This window comes from Nicotiana sylvestris, chromosome 2 (assembly GCF_000393655.2).
Source record: "Nicotiana sylvestris chromosome 2, ASM39365v2, whole genome shotgun sequence".
Taxonomy (NCBI): domain Eukaryota; kingdom Viridiplantae; phylum Streptophyta; class Magnoliopsida; order Solanales; family Solanaceae; genus Nicotiana; species Nicotiana sylvestris.
In genome coordinates, this window is record NC_091058.1 from 110,366,919 (window position 1) to 110,386,097 (window position 19,179).

The following is a 19,179-nucleotide window of genomic DNA, read 5'->3' on the forward strand; positions in this document are numbered from 1 at the left end:
AAAAATGGGTCGACCCTACCTCATCCAGTTCCGAACCTCGCCAGAACGTTTGTCAAGCCAAGGTATATAGAAGAAGAAGAAGAAGAAGAAGAAGAGGCCTTCACGGCCGAGGAAATTGAGGACATCTGTGAAGCAATGAGGCAAATGTTGTACGAGGTTCACATGGTCCAACCGGGCGAAGGCTCAAGAACTGCTGAGGTGCAATACACGGGGCCAAATGCTAAACTTCAAAATTGGAAAGCTATTTCGTTCCTTGTCAGACGGGAATCCTGGTAGTTCAGTCTTGCCATCTTTTCTGCATTCTAAGTTATTTCAGGGTGTAACTCGAATATTTTTAGTTTGTTGCCTTTTAAATTCTGATGTAAACTCTCTTATCTTCAAATTCAATGAAATGAAATCAATATTTCATCATCTATAAATCTTATTCTATTATTCTTTCTGATTTTGTTATTTTTCTTATCTTTCTCTTTTCATTTCTAATAATGCGGACTTAAATAACATGACATACTTGCGGACTTCATGCCCAGATCCTAACATGCTATCTAACTGTGAGATAATGAATCAAGAACCGAAATACGATGAAGATGAGGCTTTTAGGGAAATAAATCGAGAACTCAAATAATTGGAGAATAAACCTAAGTCAAACTTAAATGAAACTAAGCTAGTCAATTTGGGTAGTCCAGAAGAGATCCGGGAAACCATGATAAGCATTCACGCCAATGAAAGCACTAAAGATGCATTGATCCAACTTTTGATCGAATTCAAAGACGTGTTTGCATGGTCCTATGATGATATGCCAGGATCGAGTGTTGATTTGGTAGTAAATAAATTACCAAATTATCATGGTTGCCCACCTGTCCAACAAAAGCAGAGAAAGTTTAAGACGGACATCAGTGATAAGATCAAGGAAGAAGTCACCAAATAGTTAAAAGTCGGTGTGATCCGAGTGGTCCGATACTCCACGTGGTTGGCTAATATGGTCCCAGTACCGAAGAAGGATAGGAAAACCCAAGTGTGTGTTGATTATCGGGATTTGAACAAAGCGAGCCCAAAGGACAACTTTCCATTACTGAACATCCACATTCTTGTCGACAATTGTGCCAAACATGAGATACAGTCTTTCGTGGATTGTTATGCTGGGTACCACCAGGTTCTAATGAATAAAGTAGATGCAGAAAAGACAGCCTTCACCACACCCTGGGGCACATACTGTTATAGGGTCATACCATTTGGTTTAAAGAACGTCAGGGCAACTTATATAAGAGCTATGACTGCCATCTTCCATGACATGATGCACCATGAAATTGAGGTGTATGTGGATGATGTGATCATTAAATCCAGAACACAGGACGACCATGTGCGGGATCTGAGAAAGTTCTTCGAGCGTATGTGCAAGTATGACTTAAAGTTAAATCCAGCTATGTGTGCATTCGGAGTTCCATCTAGGAAACTTCTGGGGTTATAGTCAGTCGGAGGGGTATCGAGTTAGATCCAACAAAGATAAAGTCTATTCGAGATTTACCACCTCCGAGAACCAAGAAAGAGGTCATGAGTCTGTTATGAAGATTGAATTATATCAGTAGGTTCATTGCTCAGCTGACTACCACATGTGAGCCAATATTTAAGCTGCTAAAAAAGACACGGTGATTAAATGGACGGATGAGTGTCAAGAGGCTTTTGATAAAATCAAAGAATATCTGTCAAATCCGCTGGTGTTGGTTTCGCCTGAGCCTAGAAGACCTTTATTATTGTACTTGATAGTCTTGGAGAATTCTTTTGGTTGTGTTCTCGGGAACATGATGCGACCGGGAAGAAAGAGTAAGCCATATACTACTTGAGCAAGAAATTTACTGGTTATGAAGCCAAGTACACCCTGTTGGAAAGAACTTGCTGCGCCCTAACTTGGGTCACCCAGAAGCTTAAGCATTATCTGTTTGCTACACCACATATCTTATAACCCGATTAAATCCCCTGAAGTACATATTCCAAAAATCGATGCCCACAGGAAGGCTAGCAAAATGGTAAATCCTGCTCACTGAGTTCGACATATTTATGTCACCCGCACGACCATGAAAGCCCAAGCCTTCGCCAATCATTTAGCTGAGAACCCAGTTGATGATGAATACCAACCGTTGAGTACTTACTTTCCGGATGGGGAAGTGAGTTCAATTGAAGTAATTCCAGAAGGCACCAATGCTTGGAAAATGTTCTTTGATGGAGATGTAAATGCAAAAGATGTCGGTATTAGGGCAATTTTGATTTCGCCCACTGGTCAGCACTATCCGGCTACAGCCCGACTTCGTTTCTTCTGTACAAATAACATCGCTGAGTATGAAGCCTGCATTATGGGTATGAATATGGCAGTTGATTGGATTTTGAAAAATTGTTAATCACGGGAGATTCTGACTTAATTATTCGGCAAGCTCAAGGTGAATGGGAAACTCGAGACATCAAGCTTATCCCATACAGGAAACATGTGGAAGATCTTAGCAAACGGCTCAAGTCGATTGAATTCGGGTACATCCCTCGATTCCACAATGAGTTAGCTGATGCGCTAGCTACCTTGGCGGTAATGTTGCCATATCCGGGTAATGTCTATATTAACCCATTGGAGATCCAAATTCGGGAAAGACATGGTTATTGCAATATAGCTGAAATAGAACCAAATATTCAGCTATGGTATCATAACATCAAAAGATTTTTGAAAACAAAAGAATACCCCGAGCAAGCCAGTAGAGACCAAAAGAGAATCATTAGAAGGCTATCCAGCAGTTTCTTCTTGATCGAAGAGGTCTTGTACAAAAGAACTCCAGATTTGAATCTTTTAAGGTGTGTAGACCCCCAAGAGGCTGGAAAGATCATGAACAAAGTGCATTCGGGAGTATGTGGGCCCCATATGAATGGATATGTCCTTGCAAAGAAAATCCTTCGGTCGGGTTATTATTGGATGGCCATGAAAAAGGATTGCTTCAGTTTTGTCCGAAAGTGCCATCAGTGTCAGATACACAGTGACCCGATTCATGCACCGCCTTCAGAGTTGCATCCTATGTCAGTACCTTGGCCGTTTGTTGCTTGTGGTATGGATGTAATTGTTTGATCAAGCGAAAAGCTTCAAATGGGCATAGATTCATCCTGGTTGCCATAGACTATTTCACAAAATGGATTGAAACAGTCACTTTCAAAGCCATCACCAAGAAAGCGGTGGTGGACTTCGTGCATTCCAACATCATTTGTCGTTTTGGTATTCCTAAAACTATCATTACAGACAATGCTGCAAATCTGAATAGACATTTGATGAGGGAGGTATGTGAACAATTTAAGATCATAAATCATAACTCTACCCCTTATCGGCCCAAAGCTAATAGTGCTGTTGAAACAACAAACAAGAATATCAAGAAGATCCTCAAGAAAATGATCCAAAGTTCTAGACAATGGCATGAGAAACTGCCTTTTGCATTATTGGGATACCGCACAACCGTGCGCACATCAATTGGGGAAACACCCTATTTATTGGTTTATGGCATTGAAGCCGTAATGTCTGCAGAAGTTGAGATTCCCTATCTTCGAATCATTGTTGAAGCTGAGATTGAGGATGATGAATGGGTCAAGACCTATTTAGAACAATTAACCATGATTGATGAAAAGCGGATGGCCGCAGTCTGCCACGAGCAGTTGTATCAACAAAGAATGGCCCGTGCCTACAATAAAAAAGTGTGGCCTAGAAACTTTGAACTGGAGCAATTCGTTCTGAGACGTATTCTCCCGCATCATGAGGAAGCGAAAGGAAAATTTTCTCCAAATTGGAAAGGTCTGTACATCGTAAGAAAACTGTTGCCGAAAGGAGCACTGTATTTGGGAGACATTACAAGAAATGATCCCGAAACAGCTGTTAATGCTGATGCAGTCAAAAGGTATTATGTTTGACCTTTTTTATGCGATTTTAATACTCTCTGATTGGGATGACGAAGGCTTTCATTTCTCGCTACCCAAACACTATCAATCCTTTGCAAAACCTTTGAGCCAGTTACTCTTTTTTGATTACCCTCTTTGGAACCAAGAAGTTGATAAAAAAATGATGAAAAATGAAAAATGAAAAATGAAAAAGAAATGAAGCGAAAAGAAACAAAAGAAAAACAAAAACAAAGTTTTCCTGGAACTACATTTGACTTGATTCCGAAAGGATATGTAGGCTGCCTCTCTCTAGGGTTCAGTCACACCAAAACAAAAATCCACATTTTCCCAAAGTTGAAACTGGGGCTGCATTAGTCTTGCCTGAAAGGTTCCAAAGTTGTAATTCAATTCAAATTCTTTTTACCCAAATCCTGTTCAAGTCCTTAAGATCAATCGGTAAAGATGTTCAAATCGGACGATATGGTTACTTGGATCTAATATAATCAAATGAGAGAAATAAAATGAAAGAGTCCTATTGGTAAAAACCCACACGGGCACCGTAAGGCGATGCTAAGCAGAGCAATTGAAAATGAGAGAGTCTTGTTAGTGAAAACTTACAAAGAGCACTATAAGGCGACGGTGAGAAGAGAAATGAGATAGATCAACTGGTGAAAACCCGCACAGGGCACCACTTATCGAAAAGGGGATCCTCACAGCCATCGGCATCGACGGAGTCCTGGCTAGGTTTCTCAGTTTTGAGGTATGAGTTACGATGAATTTATGAGAATTGGACGATTTACACAGATCGGGCGTCCAGTCCAAGAGGCATGTCATGTTCATTAAAGTCCGCATGCACTCCAGATAAGTCCTTCTTTCATTTCCCTGAAAGGGATATCTCTCCGCAAAGTTCATTTGTCTGTTTCATTGCTTGATTTTCTTTGAATCCCTTTCGGTCTAATTGTGTTTCAAAACTACGATAAAGAAAAGATGGAAAGATTGGTTTACAGGATTTTTTGTTTAACACAAGTCGATATTCGAGACGATACCCAGCCTCTACAGGTGCATCGAGTCGACTTTGACTGGCCATGATGGCTGATGCTTTGGAGTCGGAAACTCTTGAAAAGAAAGGAAATCAAAGTCAAATGCCCACAAAAGGCAAAATAAAGTTGAAAAGGTTAAGTCCCACATGATTAACCATCATTGTTAAAGTTTTGGAAAAAGTTAAGATCCCCAGATTTAGGAATGAAACCAATCCCCAGAGAGCAAGCAAGCGATGGAGATCGTTATCGAAGAAGTTGGGCCTAGATCAAATGATTGAAATGCTCAAGGCCATAAAACCAACCACTGTCTTAAACTGACAAATTGTTCTTTGTTTGAAAAAACAGGAAAACAAGTGTAATTCAAAGCAACCTTGCAAAAAAAGGTGCAACAAAAGCAAACCACGCAAAGACTAAAATGGTTCTGCATCAATAGTCAACCCAAGAGGGAAGTCCCCTCCAAATTCTTTACTCATTCTCTTAAATAAAAATGAAATGAAAAGAAAAGAAAAGAAGAAAAGTTCAAAGCCATGGTAGTGTATGGCCTCCAATCCCTAACTAATGACTTTTTAACCATAGGGTCCTACTCTGTCACGACCCCAAAACGACCCGATCGTGATGACACCTATCATAAAACTAGGCCAGCCAACTCATTTCCAAAACAAACTACATTTTCATTTAAAACTTGAGATAAACCAATTTTCAACATAAATCTAATAAAGATGTAAAATCCAGTTTAACAAAGCGGAAAAATACAAGCTCGACCTCGGGTGTCACTAAGTCATGAGCAAAATACTACAACTTCGAAATAAACAAGACTAACATAGTCTAATACACTAAGAGGGAGATAAGGAAGGAGAAGGCGGAACTGCGATCGCCAGGCAGCTACCTCGCTATCTCCAAGGAAAGTCCACAACTAATATGATCAGCAACCGCTACCGTGACCCGAGATACCTAGATCTGCACATAAGGTGCAAGGGGGTAACATGAGTACACCAACTTAGTAAGTAACAAGTCCAAACTATGGACTGACAGGTAGTGACGAACCAAGCCTCTACAGGTAATACAATTAAACTGTACAGAAAAATAAACAAGCTTGCAGTTCAAGTAAAAACTTAACAGTAAATAATACAGTCTGAATAGTACGGATTATAAAGGTCAGGAGATCTCTATGTACCAATGCACAGAGAGCATGATCAATGTTCCATGTACCTCCTCTCACAAGTACTCAACCACTCGGTACTGAATATGGCCATCCGACCCAGGGAAGATCCATCCCGGAATATATACATATTGCTGACCGCAGTCATCCAGTATCGAGAAAGGGCATTCCAGCCCTGTGGAGAAGATCCATCTCCAAGTATAAATACTTCGGACAAGATCCATGTCCAGAGAAGATCCATCCCTCAATATCATCAACTGCGCTCACTGGGGGATGTGTTATAGACTCCAGAGAGGCTCCTACAGCCCAAGCGCTATCATAATCATCAACATAACCACTGCGACATGCAGCCCGATCCCATAACTGTCACTCACAATCAGGCTCTTGGCCTGACTCAGTCATCACTCTCCAGTCTCACACTCACGGACTCACAATGAACCAGCCCGAAAAAATGATATGATGTTCCAAATAATTATAACTGAGACTGAGACATGAGATAAAATGCATGAACATGACTGAGTACAAAATATCAATGAAACTAATGATATGATAGCAAGAAACGACCTCTTGTGTCTCAACAGTATCGGCGTGAAGCCCTAACAGGATATCTAGCATGTTTTCTCAGTACATTTACTTAATCACATGATAGAAACAGGAATATCAACAAGAAAGAGTTACTAAGCGGTGCCATGGAATGATCCAGGATGCAATTCTCACCGTGCACGCCCACATACCCATCACTTGGCATTTGCGTCACCTCAATAGTAATCATAGAACACATAGTTCGGGGTTTCGAACTCTTAGAACTATGTTTGGAAGCGTTACTTACCTCAAGCCAAGCCAAACTCTAGCCCATGATGCCCTTGTCTCTCTATTCAACCTCTAAATGCCCCGAATCTAACCAAAATCTGAACCATAACATCAATATATGCTAAGGGAACAAAGCTCACGCAAAAATAATCAAATTACATCAAAAATCCCGAAACTGGTCAAACACTACCCCCAGGCCCACGTTTCGAAATCCGATAAAAATTACATCAATAGAATTCTTATCCTCCCACGATTCCATACATACCAAGAACATCAAAATCAGACCTTAAATGGCCCCTCAAATCCCTAATTTACACTCTCCAATTTCAAGCCATAATTCTCCAATTTTACGCTTTAAATCCCACTAATTTCATGTCTAATTAGTTAAAAATCACCATAGAATCGAGTATTGAGCTTAAAAACCTTACCTCCATATGTTTCCCTTCCAATATCTCTTCAATCCCTCTCAAAAAGCTTCAAAACCGTTAAAAAATGGTGAGAAATGGGCTATAAATCGCGAACGCCTCTATTTATACTTTCTGCCCAGGTGCTCCTTTCTTCGAACGCGGTCAAAGCCTCGCATTTGCGAAGCACAAATTCCCTGATCAATCTTTCCCTCTTTCGCGAACGCGAACTCTACCTCGCGAACGTGATGCCTTGCCTAGCTTGGCCTATGCGAATGCGTTCCTCTAGCCGCAAACGCGATGCCTTATGGCCTGATACCCAAGCCTGTTTCACCCTTCTACGCGAACGCGAGCTCTGCCATACGTTCGTGATGCACACTCTGCCTCAACCTTCGCGAATGCAGGACCAACATCGCGAACACGAAGAGCAACTCACTTGCCTCACTTCACATCCCTTCGCGAACGCGAGAGCCCTCTCGTGAACGCAAAGAACAAACCTCTGCAACAGAAACCAACAAAAATCTGCAACTCTCAAAACCAAGAATTTGGTCTGATAACCTCCCGAAACTCACTCGAGGCCCTCAATACCTCAACCAAACGTGCCAACACATCTCATAACATCATTCAAACTTATTCGAGCCTTCGAATCACTCAAATTAACACTAAAACACCAAATCAACCTCGAATTCAAGCCTAAGAACTTAGAAACTTTCAAATTCCACAAACGACGCCGAAACCTATCAAATCAACTCCAAATGACCTGAAATTTTGCACACACGTCACAAATGACACTACGGACCTACTCCAATTTTTGGAATTCCATTATGACCCTGATATCAAGATTTCCACTACCGACCGAAAAATGCTAAATTTCCAATTTCGCCAATTCAAGCCTAAATCTTCCACGGTCCTCCAAAATACATTCCGATCATGCTCTTAAGCCTAAATCACCTAACGAAGCTGTCCAAACTATAAAAACTAAATTCCGAGTTTGTTTACTCACAAGTCAACTTTTGGTTAACTTTTCCAACTAAATGGCCAACTTAAGAGACTAAGTGTCTCATAATACTCCAAAACTACTCCAAACCCGAACCAACTGACATGATACGATGAAATGTAGCTGAACAACACATAAGAAAGCAGAAATGGGAGAAACGGAGCGGTAACTCATGAAACGACCGGTCGGGTCGTTACATCCTCCCACTCTTAAACAAACATTCGTCCTCGAACAAGTCAAGAAACATACCTGAAGCCTCAAATAGGTGAGGATATCTGCTCCGCATCTCCCACTCGGTCTTCTAGGTAACCTCCTCCATGGGCCGACTTCTCCACTACACTTTTACTGAAGCTATATCCTTTGATCTCAATTTTCGAACCTGACGATCCAAAATAGCCACTAGCTCCAAATCATAATTCAAATCACCATCTAACTGAACCGTGCTGAAATCCAAAACATGAGATGGATATCCAATATACTTTTGGAGCATAGAAACATGAAATACCGGATGCACACTCGATAAGCTGGGGGGGAAAACAAGCTCATAAGCCACCTCTCCAATCTTCCGAAGTACCTAGAAAGGCCCAATGAACCGAGGACTCAATTTACCCTTCTTCCCAACTCTCATAACACCCTTCATGGGTGAAACCTTCAGTAGAACCTTCTCCCCAACTACATAAGATACATCTCGGACCTTCTTGTCAGCATAACTCTTTTGTCTTGACTGCGCTGTACGAAGCCACTCCTGAATCACCTTTACCTTGTCTAAAGCATCCTACACCAAGTTTGTACCCAAAAGCCTAGCCTCGCCGGGCTAAAACCAACCAACTGGAGATCTACACTGTCTCCCATATAACGCCTCATATGGAGCCATCTAAATGTTTGACTGATAACTATTGTTATATGCAAATTCCGCGAGCGGTAGAAGCTGATCCCATGAACCACCAAAATCAATGACACAAGCACACAACATGTTCTCCAATATCTGAATAGTGCGCTCGGACTGCCCATCCACCTGAGGGTGAAAAGCTATGCTCAACTCAACTTGAGTACCCAACTCTCTCTGCACGACCCTCCAAAACTGCAAAGTAAACTGAGTACCTCTATCTGAAATGATGGAAATTGGGACACCATGCAAGCGAACAATCTATCGAATATAAATCTCTGCTAGCCGCTCTGAAGAATAGGTAGTAAACACAAGAATGAAGTGCGCGGACTTGGTCAGCCGATCCACAATCACCTAAAAAGCATCGAACTTCTTCAAAGTCCATGAGAGTCCAACTACAAAATCCATGGTGATCCGCTCCCACTTCCACTCTGGAATATCTAACCACTGAAGCAAGCCACCTGGTCTCTGAAGCTCATATTTCACCTGCTGATAGTTGAGACACCGAGCTACAAATCCCACAATATCCTTCTTCATTATTCTCCATCAATAATATTGTCTCAAATCCTGATACATCTTTGCGGCACCCGGATGGATGGAATACCGCGAGCTATGGACCCCCTCCAGAATCAACTCCTAAAGCCCATCCACATTGGGAACATATATCCGGCCCTACATCCTCAATACTCGTCATCACCAACAGTCACATCTCTGGCATCGTCGTGCTGAACCCTGTCCTTAAGGACAAGCAAATAAGGATCATCATATTGGTACTCTCTGATGCGATCAAACAAGGAAGAACGAGAAACAACATAAGCTAAGACCCGACTGGGCTCCAAAATATCCAACCTCACAAAGCAATTGGCCAAGTCTTAAACGTCAATTGCAGTAGGTCTCTCTCCAATAGGAATAAATGCAAGACTACCCATACTCACCACCTTTCTACTCAAAGAATCAACCACTACATTGGCCTTCACCGGATGGTACAAGATGGTAATATCATAGTCCTTTAACAACTCCAACCATCTCCGCTTCCTCAAATTGAGATCCTTTTGCTTGAACAAGTGCTGGAGGCTACGATGATCAGTAAATACCTCACAAGACACACCATAGAGATAATGCCTCCAAATCTTCAATGCGTGGACAATGGCAGCCAACTCCAAATCATGAATAGGGTAGTTCTTCTCATGGGGCTCCAACTGGCGAGAAGCATAAGCAATCACTCTACCCTCATGCATCAACACACACCCGATACCAACCTTCGAAGCATCACAATACACTATATATGAACTTGAAGTTGATGGCAAAACTAACACTGAAGCTGTGGTCAAGGCAGTCTTGAGCTTTTGAAAGCTCGCCTCACACTCATCCGACCACATGAAAGGAGCACCTTTTTGAGTCAATTTGGTCAAGGATGATGCTATAGATGAAAATCCCTAAATGAACCGGTGGTAATAGCCCGTAAAACCAAGAATGCTGTGAATCTCTATGGCTCAGAACGGTCTGGGCCAACTCTAAAGCGCCTCTATCTTCTTCGGATCAACCTGAATACCCTCACTGGACACCACGTGCCCCAAGAAAGCCATTGAACTGAGCCAAAACTCACATTTAGAGAACTTTGCATAAAGCTTCTCCTCCCTCAATTTCTGCAACACAACTTTCAGATGCTCCGCGTGCTCCTCCTGACTACGCGAGTATACCAGAATATCATCAATGAATACAATAATGAACGAGTTGAGATAAGGTTGAAACACGTTGTTCATCAAATGCATGAACGCTGCTGGGACATTAGTTAGCCCAAACGACATCACAAGGAACTTATAATGACCATATCGGGTCCTGAAGGCTGTCTTAAGAATATTTGAGTCCCTGATCTTTAGCTGGTGATACCCTGAACAGAGATCAATCTTGGAGAACACTCTCGCTCCTTGAAGCTGGTCAAATAAATCATCCATATGAGGTAAAGGATATTTGTTCTTTATTGTAACTTTGTTCAACTGCCTATAATCAGTGCACATCCTCATTGTGTCATCCTTCTTCTTCACAAATAGGACATGCACACCCCAAGTCGACACTAGGCCAAATAAACCCCTTATCTAGGAGTTCCTGAAACTACTTCTTCAACTCTTTCAACTCCGCCGGTGCCATACGATACGGTAGAATAGAAATAGGCTGAGTGCCCGGCACCAAATCAATACCAAAGTCAATATTTCTGTCCAGTGGCATGCCCAGTAAGTTTGCAGGAAACACATCAACAAAATTCCTCACTACTGGAACATAATCAATACTAGGAGTCTCTAAATTATCATCCCTCACAAAGGCCAGATAAGAAAGACAACCCTTCCCAACCATCCGCTGGGCCTTCAAAAATGAAATCACTTTATTGGGAACATAATTTGTCGAACCTCGCGACTCAATCCGTGGCAACCCCGGCATAGCCAATGTCACTGTCTTAGCATGACAGTCTAAAATAGCACGACACGGAGATAACCAATCCATGACCAATATTACATCGAAATCAACCATACTAAGCAACAAGAGATTCACTCGGGTATCCAAACCCTCAATAGTCACCACACACGACTGATATACACAATCTACAATAATAGTATCGCCCACCGGAGTAGATACATGAACAGATGAAACAAAAGACTCACGAGGCATATCAATCTAATGAGCAAAATATAATTATACATATGAAAAAGTGGAACCAGGATCAAATAATAGAGAACATCTCTGTGGCAGACTGAGACAATACCAGTAATCACTGCATCTGAAGGAATAGCATCTGGTCTGGCTGGGAGGGCATAGAAATGGGCCTGACCACTACCTGATCGTCCTTCCCCTCTAGGGAGACCCCTGGCTAACTGACATCCACCCCGAGCTGACTGAATGGGTGGGGAAGTAACTGGTGCTAAAGTCGAAGACTGACTCATCTGCTGAGATGAACCTCCCATAAGACATGGACAAAACCTCTTAATATGACCTAAATCTCCACACTCGAAATAGCCTTTCCCGACAAATGGCGGTGGGGACTGAAGGGAGCCCCGAGCAGCGGGATGCCCACTAGAAGAACCAGGCATAGATGAGCCCTAAAATGATGGTGCCTGAGTCAAACTCTGAGCTGGAAGGGCGTTGAGAGATGAGTGACCCTGATGTGAACTGTGAGAACCGTGGCCAGATGACCCACCACGGTGGCCCCAACAGGCTGGCTGAGCATGTCTGGATGGACGACCTCTACCGTGCTGAAACTGACCTCCCAAAGGAACACCACCAAAACTACCAGATCCCCGAGGCCTCTTGGCCTCACTCTCAACTCGCTCCTAGCGGCGAACCGACTCTATCTCTCGAGTAATGTCGACCACCTCCTTAAAAGAAGCACCAAACACCCTCCCGTTGGTCATAAAAATCTGTAGCTAATAAGCGAGGCCATCCACGAATCTCTTGATCCTCTCCCTGTCTATAGGAACCAACCAAACAGCATGACGGGCAAACTTAGAAAACCTCATCTCATACTGCGTCATAGTCATATCATCCTGATGTAACTGCTCGAACTGCCTGCGCAGCTCCCCTCTACGGGACTGCAACACATACTTCTACAGGAAGAGAGAACTGCTGCCAGGTAAGGGACGCTGAACCAACAAGCCTATGCCTCTCATAAGCCTCCCACCAAGTAAAGGCAACTCCAGAAAACTAAAAAGTAGTAAGCGAGACCCCATTAGTCTCCATACCTGCTGTACGTAACATCCTCTGACACTTGTCCAGGAAACCCATGGGCATCCTCGCCCTCTACACCACTAAAAGTCGGACTTAAGTCTACCAAACCTCTCTAATCGATATTGCTCGTCATCAGGCATAACTGGAACCACATAATCCAGAGCAAGTGTAACCCGTTGGGCTGGTGGTGCCTCCGGTGTCTGGAGTCCCTACACAACCTGCTTGGGTGTATGAGCGGCAAGAGTCTGAGTGCCTCCCCCGGCTTGAGAAGTAGTTGCTGTAGTAAAAACTATGACCGCCTGAGCAAGACTAGTGCATACGGTCAAGATCTGAGCTAAAGTCTCTTGGAGACCCATAATAACAATATGCACAGTCGGTGCCTGAACTGGTACTACTAGAGCATCCCCCACTTGATCCTAATCATGAACAAGGGTGGTTGGTGGATCTGCAGGTGATGCCCTAGCTACTATGCGGACTACACCCCTGCCCTCACCATAGCCTCGACCACGACCTCGGCCTCTAATGGCCTCAACTGGTGGTATTGGTGGTCGTACTGGTGATCTCAACTTTCGAACCTGACCGGTAGCACGTGTCCTCACTATCTGTGAGAGAATAGAATAACAAAAGTTTAGTACTAGAATCAACAGATTCGCCGACAAGAATTCATGAATGTGAAGTTTTTCCTAAAGGTCCTGCAGCCTCCCGAAGATAAGTGTAGACGTCTCTGTACCGATCTGTGAGACTCTACTAAACCTTATCATAACCCGTGAGACCTATGTAACCTAGGCTCTAATACCAACTTGTCACGACCCCAAAACGACCCGATCGTGATGGCGCCTATCGTGAAACTAGGCCAGCCAACTCATTTCCAAAACAAACTACATTTTCATTTAAAACTTGAGAAAAACCATTTTTCAACAAAAATCCGATAAAGATGTAAAATCCAATTTAACAAAGCAGAAAAATACAAACCCGACCTCGGCTGTCACTAAGTCATGAGCAAAATACTATAACTATTTGAAATAAACAAGACTAACATAGTCTGAGAATATCCAACAAATACATTAAGAGGGAGATAAGGAAGGAGAAGGCAGAACTGCGATCGCCACGCAGCTACCTCGCTATCTCCAAGGAAAGTCCACAACTAATATGATCAACAACCGCTACCGTGGCCCGAGATACCTGGATCTGCACACAAGGTACAGGGGGTAATGTGAGTACACCAACTCCGTAAGTAACAAGTCCAAACTATGGACTGACAGGTAGTGACGAAGCAAACCTCTACAGGTAATACAATTAAACTGTACGAAAAAGTAGACAGGCTTGCAGTTCAAGTAAAAACTCAACAGTAAATAATGCAGTCTGAACAGTACGAAGTATAAAGATCAAGAGATCTCTATGTACCAATGCACAGATAACATGATCAATGTTCCGTGTACCTCCTCTCACAAGTACTCAACCAGTCAGTACTGTATATAGCCATCCGACCCAGGGAAGATCCATCCGAATATATATTGATCGCTGACCGCAGTCATCCAATACCGAGGAAGGGCATTCCAGCCCTGTGGAGAAGATCCATCTCCAGGTATAAATACTTCGGACAAAATCCATGTCCAGGGAAGATCCATTCCTCAATATCATCAACTGCGCTCACTGGGGGTGTGTTACAAACTCCGGAGGAGCTCTTACAACGCAAACGCTATCATAATCATCAATATAACCACTGCGGCGTGCATCCCGATCCCATAACTGTCACTCACAATCAGTCTCTCGGCCTCACTCAGTCATCACTCTCCAGTCTCACACTCACGGGCTCACAATGTCATAAAAACTAGCCCAAAACAATGATATGATGTGCCAAATAATTATAACTGAGACCAAGACATGATATAAAATGCATGAACAAAATTGAGTATAGAATATCAATGAAACTAATGATATGATAGCAAGAAACGACCTCTCGGGTCTCAACAGTATCGGCGTGAACCCCTAACAGGATATCTAGCATGTTTACTCAGTACATTTACTTAATCACATAATAAAAACACGGATATCAACAAGAAAGAGTTACTGAGCGGTGCCATGGAATGATCCAGGACGCAATTCTCACGGTGCACACCCACACGCCCGTAACTTGGCATTTGTGTCACCTCAATCATAGAACACATAGTTTGGGGTTTCGAACCCTCAAAACTAAGTTTGGAAGCGTTACTTACCTCAAGCCAAGCCAAACTCTAGCCCGCGATGCCCTTGCCTCTCGATTCGGCCTCCAAATGCCCCAAATCTAACCAAAATCAGAACCATAACATCAATATATGCTAAGGGAACAAAACCCGCGTGAAAATAATCAAATTACATCAAAATTCCCGAAACTGGTCAAACCCGACCCTCGGGTTCACGTCTCGAAATTCGATAAAATCACATCAATAGAATCCTTATCCTTCCACAAGTCCATACATACCAAGAACATCAAAATTAGACCTTAAATGACCCCTCAAATCCCCAATTTACACTCTCCAATTTCAAGCCCTAATTCTCCAATTTTAGGCATCATATCCCACTAATTTCATGTCTAATTAGTTAGAAATCACCAGAGAATCGAGTATTGAGTTCAAAACCATACCTCAAAGTGTTTCCCTTCGAATCCCTCTCAAAAAACTTCAAAACCGTTCAAAAATGGTGAGAAATGGGCTAAAAATCGCGAAGGCTTCTATTTATACTATCTTCCTAGGTGCTCCCTTCTTTGTGAACGCGGTCAAAGCCTCGCGTTCGCGAAGCACAAATTCCCTTCTCAATCTTTCCCTATTTCGCGAACGCGAACTCCACCTCGCGAACACGATGCCTTGCCTAGCTTGCCCTACGCGAACGCGTTCCTCTGGCCGCGAACGTGATGCCTTATGGCCTGATGCCCAAGCCTGCTTCACCCTTCTAGGCGAACGCGAACTCTGCCTCAACCTTCGCGAATGCGGGACCAACATCGCGAACACGAAAGAAACTCACCTACCTCTCTCTACATCCCTTCGCGAATGCGAGAGCCCTCTCGTGAACGCGAAGAACAAACCTCTGCAACAGAAACCAGGAAAAATCTGCAATTCTCAAAACCAAGAATTTGGTCTAATAACCTCCTGAAACTCACCCGAGGCCCTCGAGACCTCAACCAAACATGCCAACACATCCCATAACATCATTCAAACTTAGTCAAGCCTTCGAATCGCTCAAAACAACAATAAAACACCAAATCAATCTCGGATTCAAGCCTAAGGACTTAGAAACTTTCAAATTCTACAAATGACGCTGAAACCTATCAAATCAAATCCGAATGACCTGAAATTTTGCACACACGTCACAAATGATACTACGGACCTTCTCCAATTTCTGGAATTCCATTACGACCCCGATATCAAGATTTCCATTGCTGACCGAAAAATGCCAAATTTTCAATTTCGCCAATTGAAACCTAAATCTTCCACAGACCTCCAAAATACATTCTGATCATGCTCTTAAGTCCAAAATCACCTAACAAAGCTATTTGAACTATAAAAACCAAATTCCGAGATCGTTTACTCACAAGTCAACTTCCAGTTGACTTTTCCAACTAAATGGCTAACTTAAGAGACTAAGTGTCTCATAACACTCCAAAACTACTCCAAACCCGAACCAACCGACACGATACGATGAAATGTAGCTGAACAACACATAAGAAAGTAGAAATGGGGGAAACAAAGTGGTAACTTATGAAACGACCGGTCGGGTCATTACACGCTCCCTAGTTGATGCCAGCATTACCTGATGACTTTTCCAACATAGGGGTCTCACTCCCTAGTTGATGCTAGCATAACCTGATGACTTTTCCAACATAGGGTTCCACTCCCTAATTGATGCTAGCATAACTTTATGACTTTTACAACATAGGGTCTCACCCCCTAGTTGATGCCAACATAACCTGATGACTTTTCCAACATATGATCCTACCCCCTAGTTGATGCCAACATAACCTAATGACTTTCCAACATAGGGTCTCATTCCCTAGTTGATGCCAGCATAACCTGATGAATTTTCCAACATAGGGTCCCACTCCCTAGTTGATGTCAGCATAACCTGATGACTTTCCCAACATAACATAGGGTCCCACTCCCTAGTTGATGTCAGCATAACCTGATGACTTTTCCAACATAGGGTCCCACTCTCTAGTTGATACCAGCATAACCTGATGACTTTCCAACATAGGGTCCCACTCCCTAGTTGACGCCAACATAACTTAATGACTTTCCAATATAGGGTCACCATTCCTTAGTTGATACCAGTATAACCTGGTGATTTTTCCAACATAGGGTTCCAATCCCTAGTTGATTTTACTTTTTTAGACATAGGGTCTCCACTCCCTAATTTCCTTTTCCTGAGGATACACAATACTAATTTTTATTGCTTTCAATAATGAAGTAGTATAGAGTTTTGGTTACAAATAACTTACGAAATTTTTCTAGTGAAAACTGGGGCAGAAAAATTTCATTCATTTCGTTTGTTTTGATTTCTAAGCAGGTTATACCTTAAAGTACTGGGTTCGAGACGACCAAAAGAAGACATCTCAATCCAGAATAAGAGAAAAAAAGAAAAAGAAAAGTTAAACTCAAAGTATAGAAGCGGAGAAGATATGGACAAGATTGAAGCCACCAGTTTACATATTTCGTCTTGATCCGAAAAAGATGAAGAAGATTGAACCAACACCTGCAGCTAACAAGCATCAAGATCCAGATCACAGTCTTCATAAAGAACCAGTCAAGACTCAAGACCAAGCTTCGAAAATTTACAGATAGGAATCATATAACTCGAAGCTGATAGGTTTTGTTAGTTTTTTTCATTTTTACTTTGGTGCAATAAGGAGTTTAGCAGCAGTAACAACAACAACAGCAGTGAGATCACAACTTTCCGGTAGTCCCATCTACCAAACTTCCAGAACTACACAGACCTGATTCCTTTATAGCCAAGGATATGTAGGCAACCTCCGAAATAAGGTTCAATCAAACCTTTTCAAAATGCTTCCCATGGAGTATCTAAACGGGAAAAATCGCTCGTAATTACTCACTTTATTTTTGCCCAAAAACCCTTCGTGTTTCCGAGCAAAGAGGGGCAACTATGAGCACCTGATCTTTGCTCGATGAAAAATACTCCTATAAATTCACAAAACAAATATATTTGTTTTTAATTATTTTAATTTTTATAGAATTTTTAGGAATTTTTTTGCTAATTGTTGTTTGCATTTTAGTTGCATGTTTAATATTTTAAAATTACAAGAAAATATCAAAAATGTCTAAAAATTCATTGCATAACATTTTTAGTTTTATTTGAATTTAGGAATTAATTGCATTATCAAGCAAAATCAAAAAAATGGCCATTTTTACATAATTAAACTTTTAGTCTTTAAATTAGTATTTTTATTTAGTTTTAAGTTAATTAGTTAGAGAAATAGATAAATAATTTTAGTTTTTACCAATTAGATTAATTTAGGACTCAATTTAGGTTTTAATTAATTACGTTTTAAAGTAAAAAAGAAAGTAAAAATAAGAAAGGAAAAGGGGGCTTAATTTTTGGAGTTAAATCGGACTGGGTCAGTCTAAATGGCCCAAATTCCCCTTCACAAACCGCCCAACCCAGTTCCCATAACCTAGTCCGGTCCAACCCCCCAATTAAACTAAAACGACCCCGTTTAGTAACGACCAATCTCAGCCTTTGATTTCCTTTGATCGGACGGCTGCGAACTAACCGACTCAAACCCTTATAGTTATCCGAACAGAACCCCCCAACCCCAAACCCTAAAACCATATCTCACTCTCTATCTCCCTCAACTCATAGAAACCCCAGCCGCCAACAGTCGTCGCCGCCCATCGAAAATCGCCCACGGTGGCGGCGACATCCCAAACCACCCCAAAATTTAACCACGCAATCTCTAGCCTCCCCCCATCACTATCCTACCACCAATTTCCCCAAACTCCCTGCCAAACCCCTTTAATTTTAGATCTAAGAAATTGAAACCCTAGTTTTTCTTATTTGTTCTTATTCTGCTCCTTTGATTGGTCGTTTCAATAACTCTATTCATCTGGCCTGCACAAGTTTTTCATTTCAAGAAGATCCGGCCAGAAATTTCAAGGCGGATATCTTGAAACAAAAGATCTGTTGATGGTTAGGCATAGAGGATTTTAGGTGTCACAACTCTTCTCATCCTTGTCGACTTAGAGTTGGTAAGATCTTTACTATTGTTTTTGTTTCTCTTCCATGAT

The 19,179-nt window shown here is 42.1% G+C and overlaps 1 protein-coding gene across 1 annotated transcript; it reads left to right on the forward strand.

Annotated features, from left to right (window-relative positions):
* Positions 1-2,069: 2,069 nt before the first annotated feature.
* LOC138885406 (uncharacterized) lies at positions 2,070-5,364 on the forward strand. Its single transcript, XM_070166352.1, has 4 exons — positions 2,070-2,349; positions 2,430-2,829; positions 3,126-3,911; positions 5,277-5,364. The coding sequence occupies exons 1-4, from the start codon at positions 2,070-2,072 to the stop codon at positions 5,362-5,364; spliced, it is 1,554 nt and encodes a 517-aa protein (XP_070022453.1).
* Positions 5,365-19,179: the final 13,815 nt, after the last annotated feature.

What these genes read in the sequence shown, in the direction of transcription:
- LOC138885406 (XM_070166352.1), top strand. Translation starts at nt 2,070, where the DNA reads ATGAAAGCCCAAGCCTTCGCCAATCATTTAGCTGAGAACCCAGTTGAT. An exon ending in CCAGATTTGAATCTTTTAAG is followed by an intron (nt 2,830 to 3,125) that starts GTGTGTAGACCC and finishes AAATGGGCATAG; the next exon opens with ATTCATCCTGGTTGCCATAG. An exon ending in AATGCTGATGCAGTCAAAAG is followed by an intron (nt 3,912 to 5,276) that starts GTATTATGTTTG and finishes TTGAAAAAACAG; the next exon opens with GAAAACAAGTGTAATTCAAA.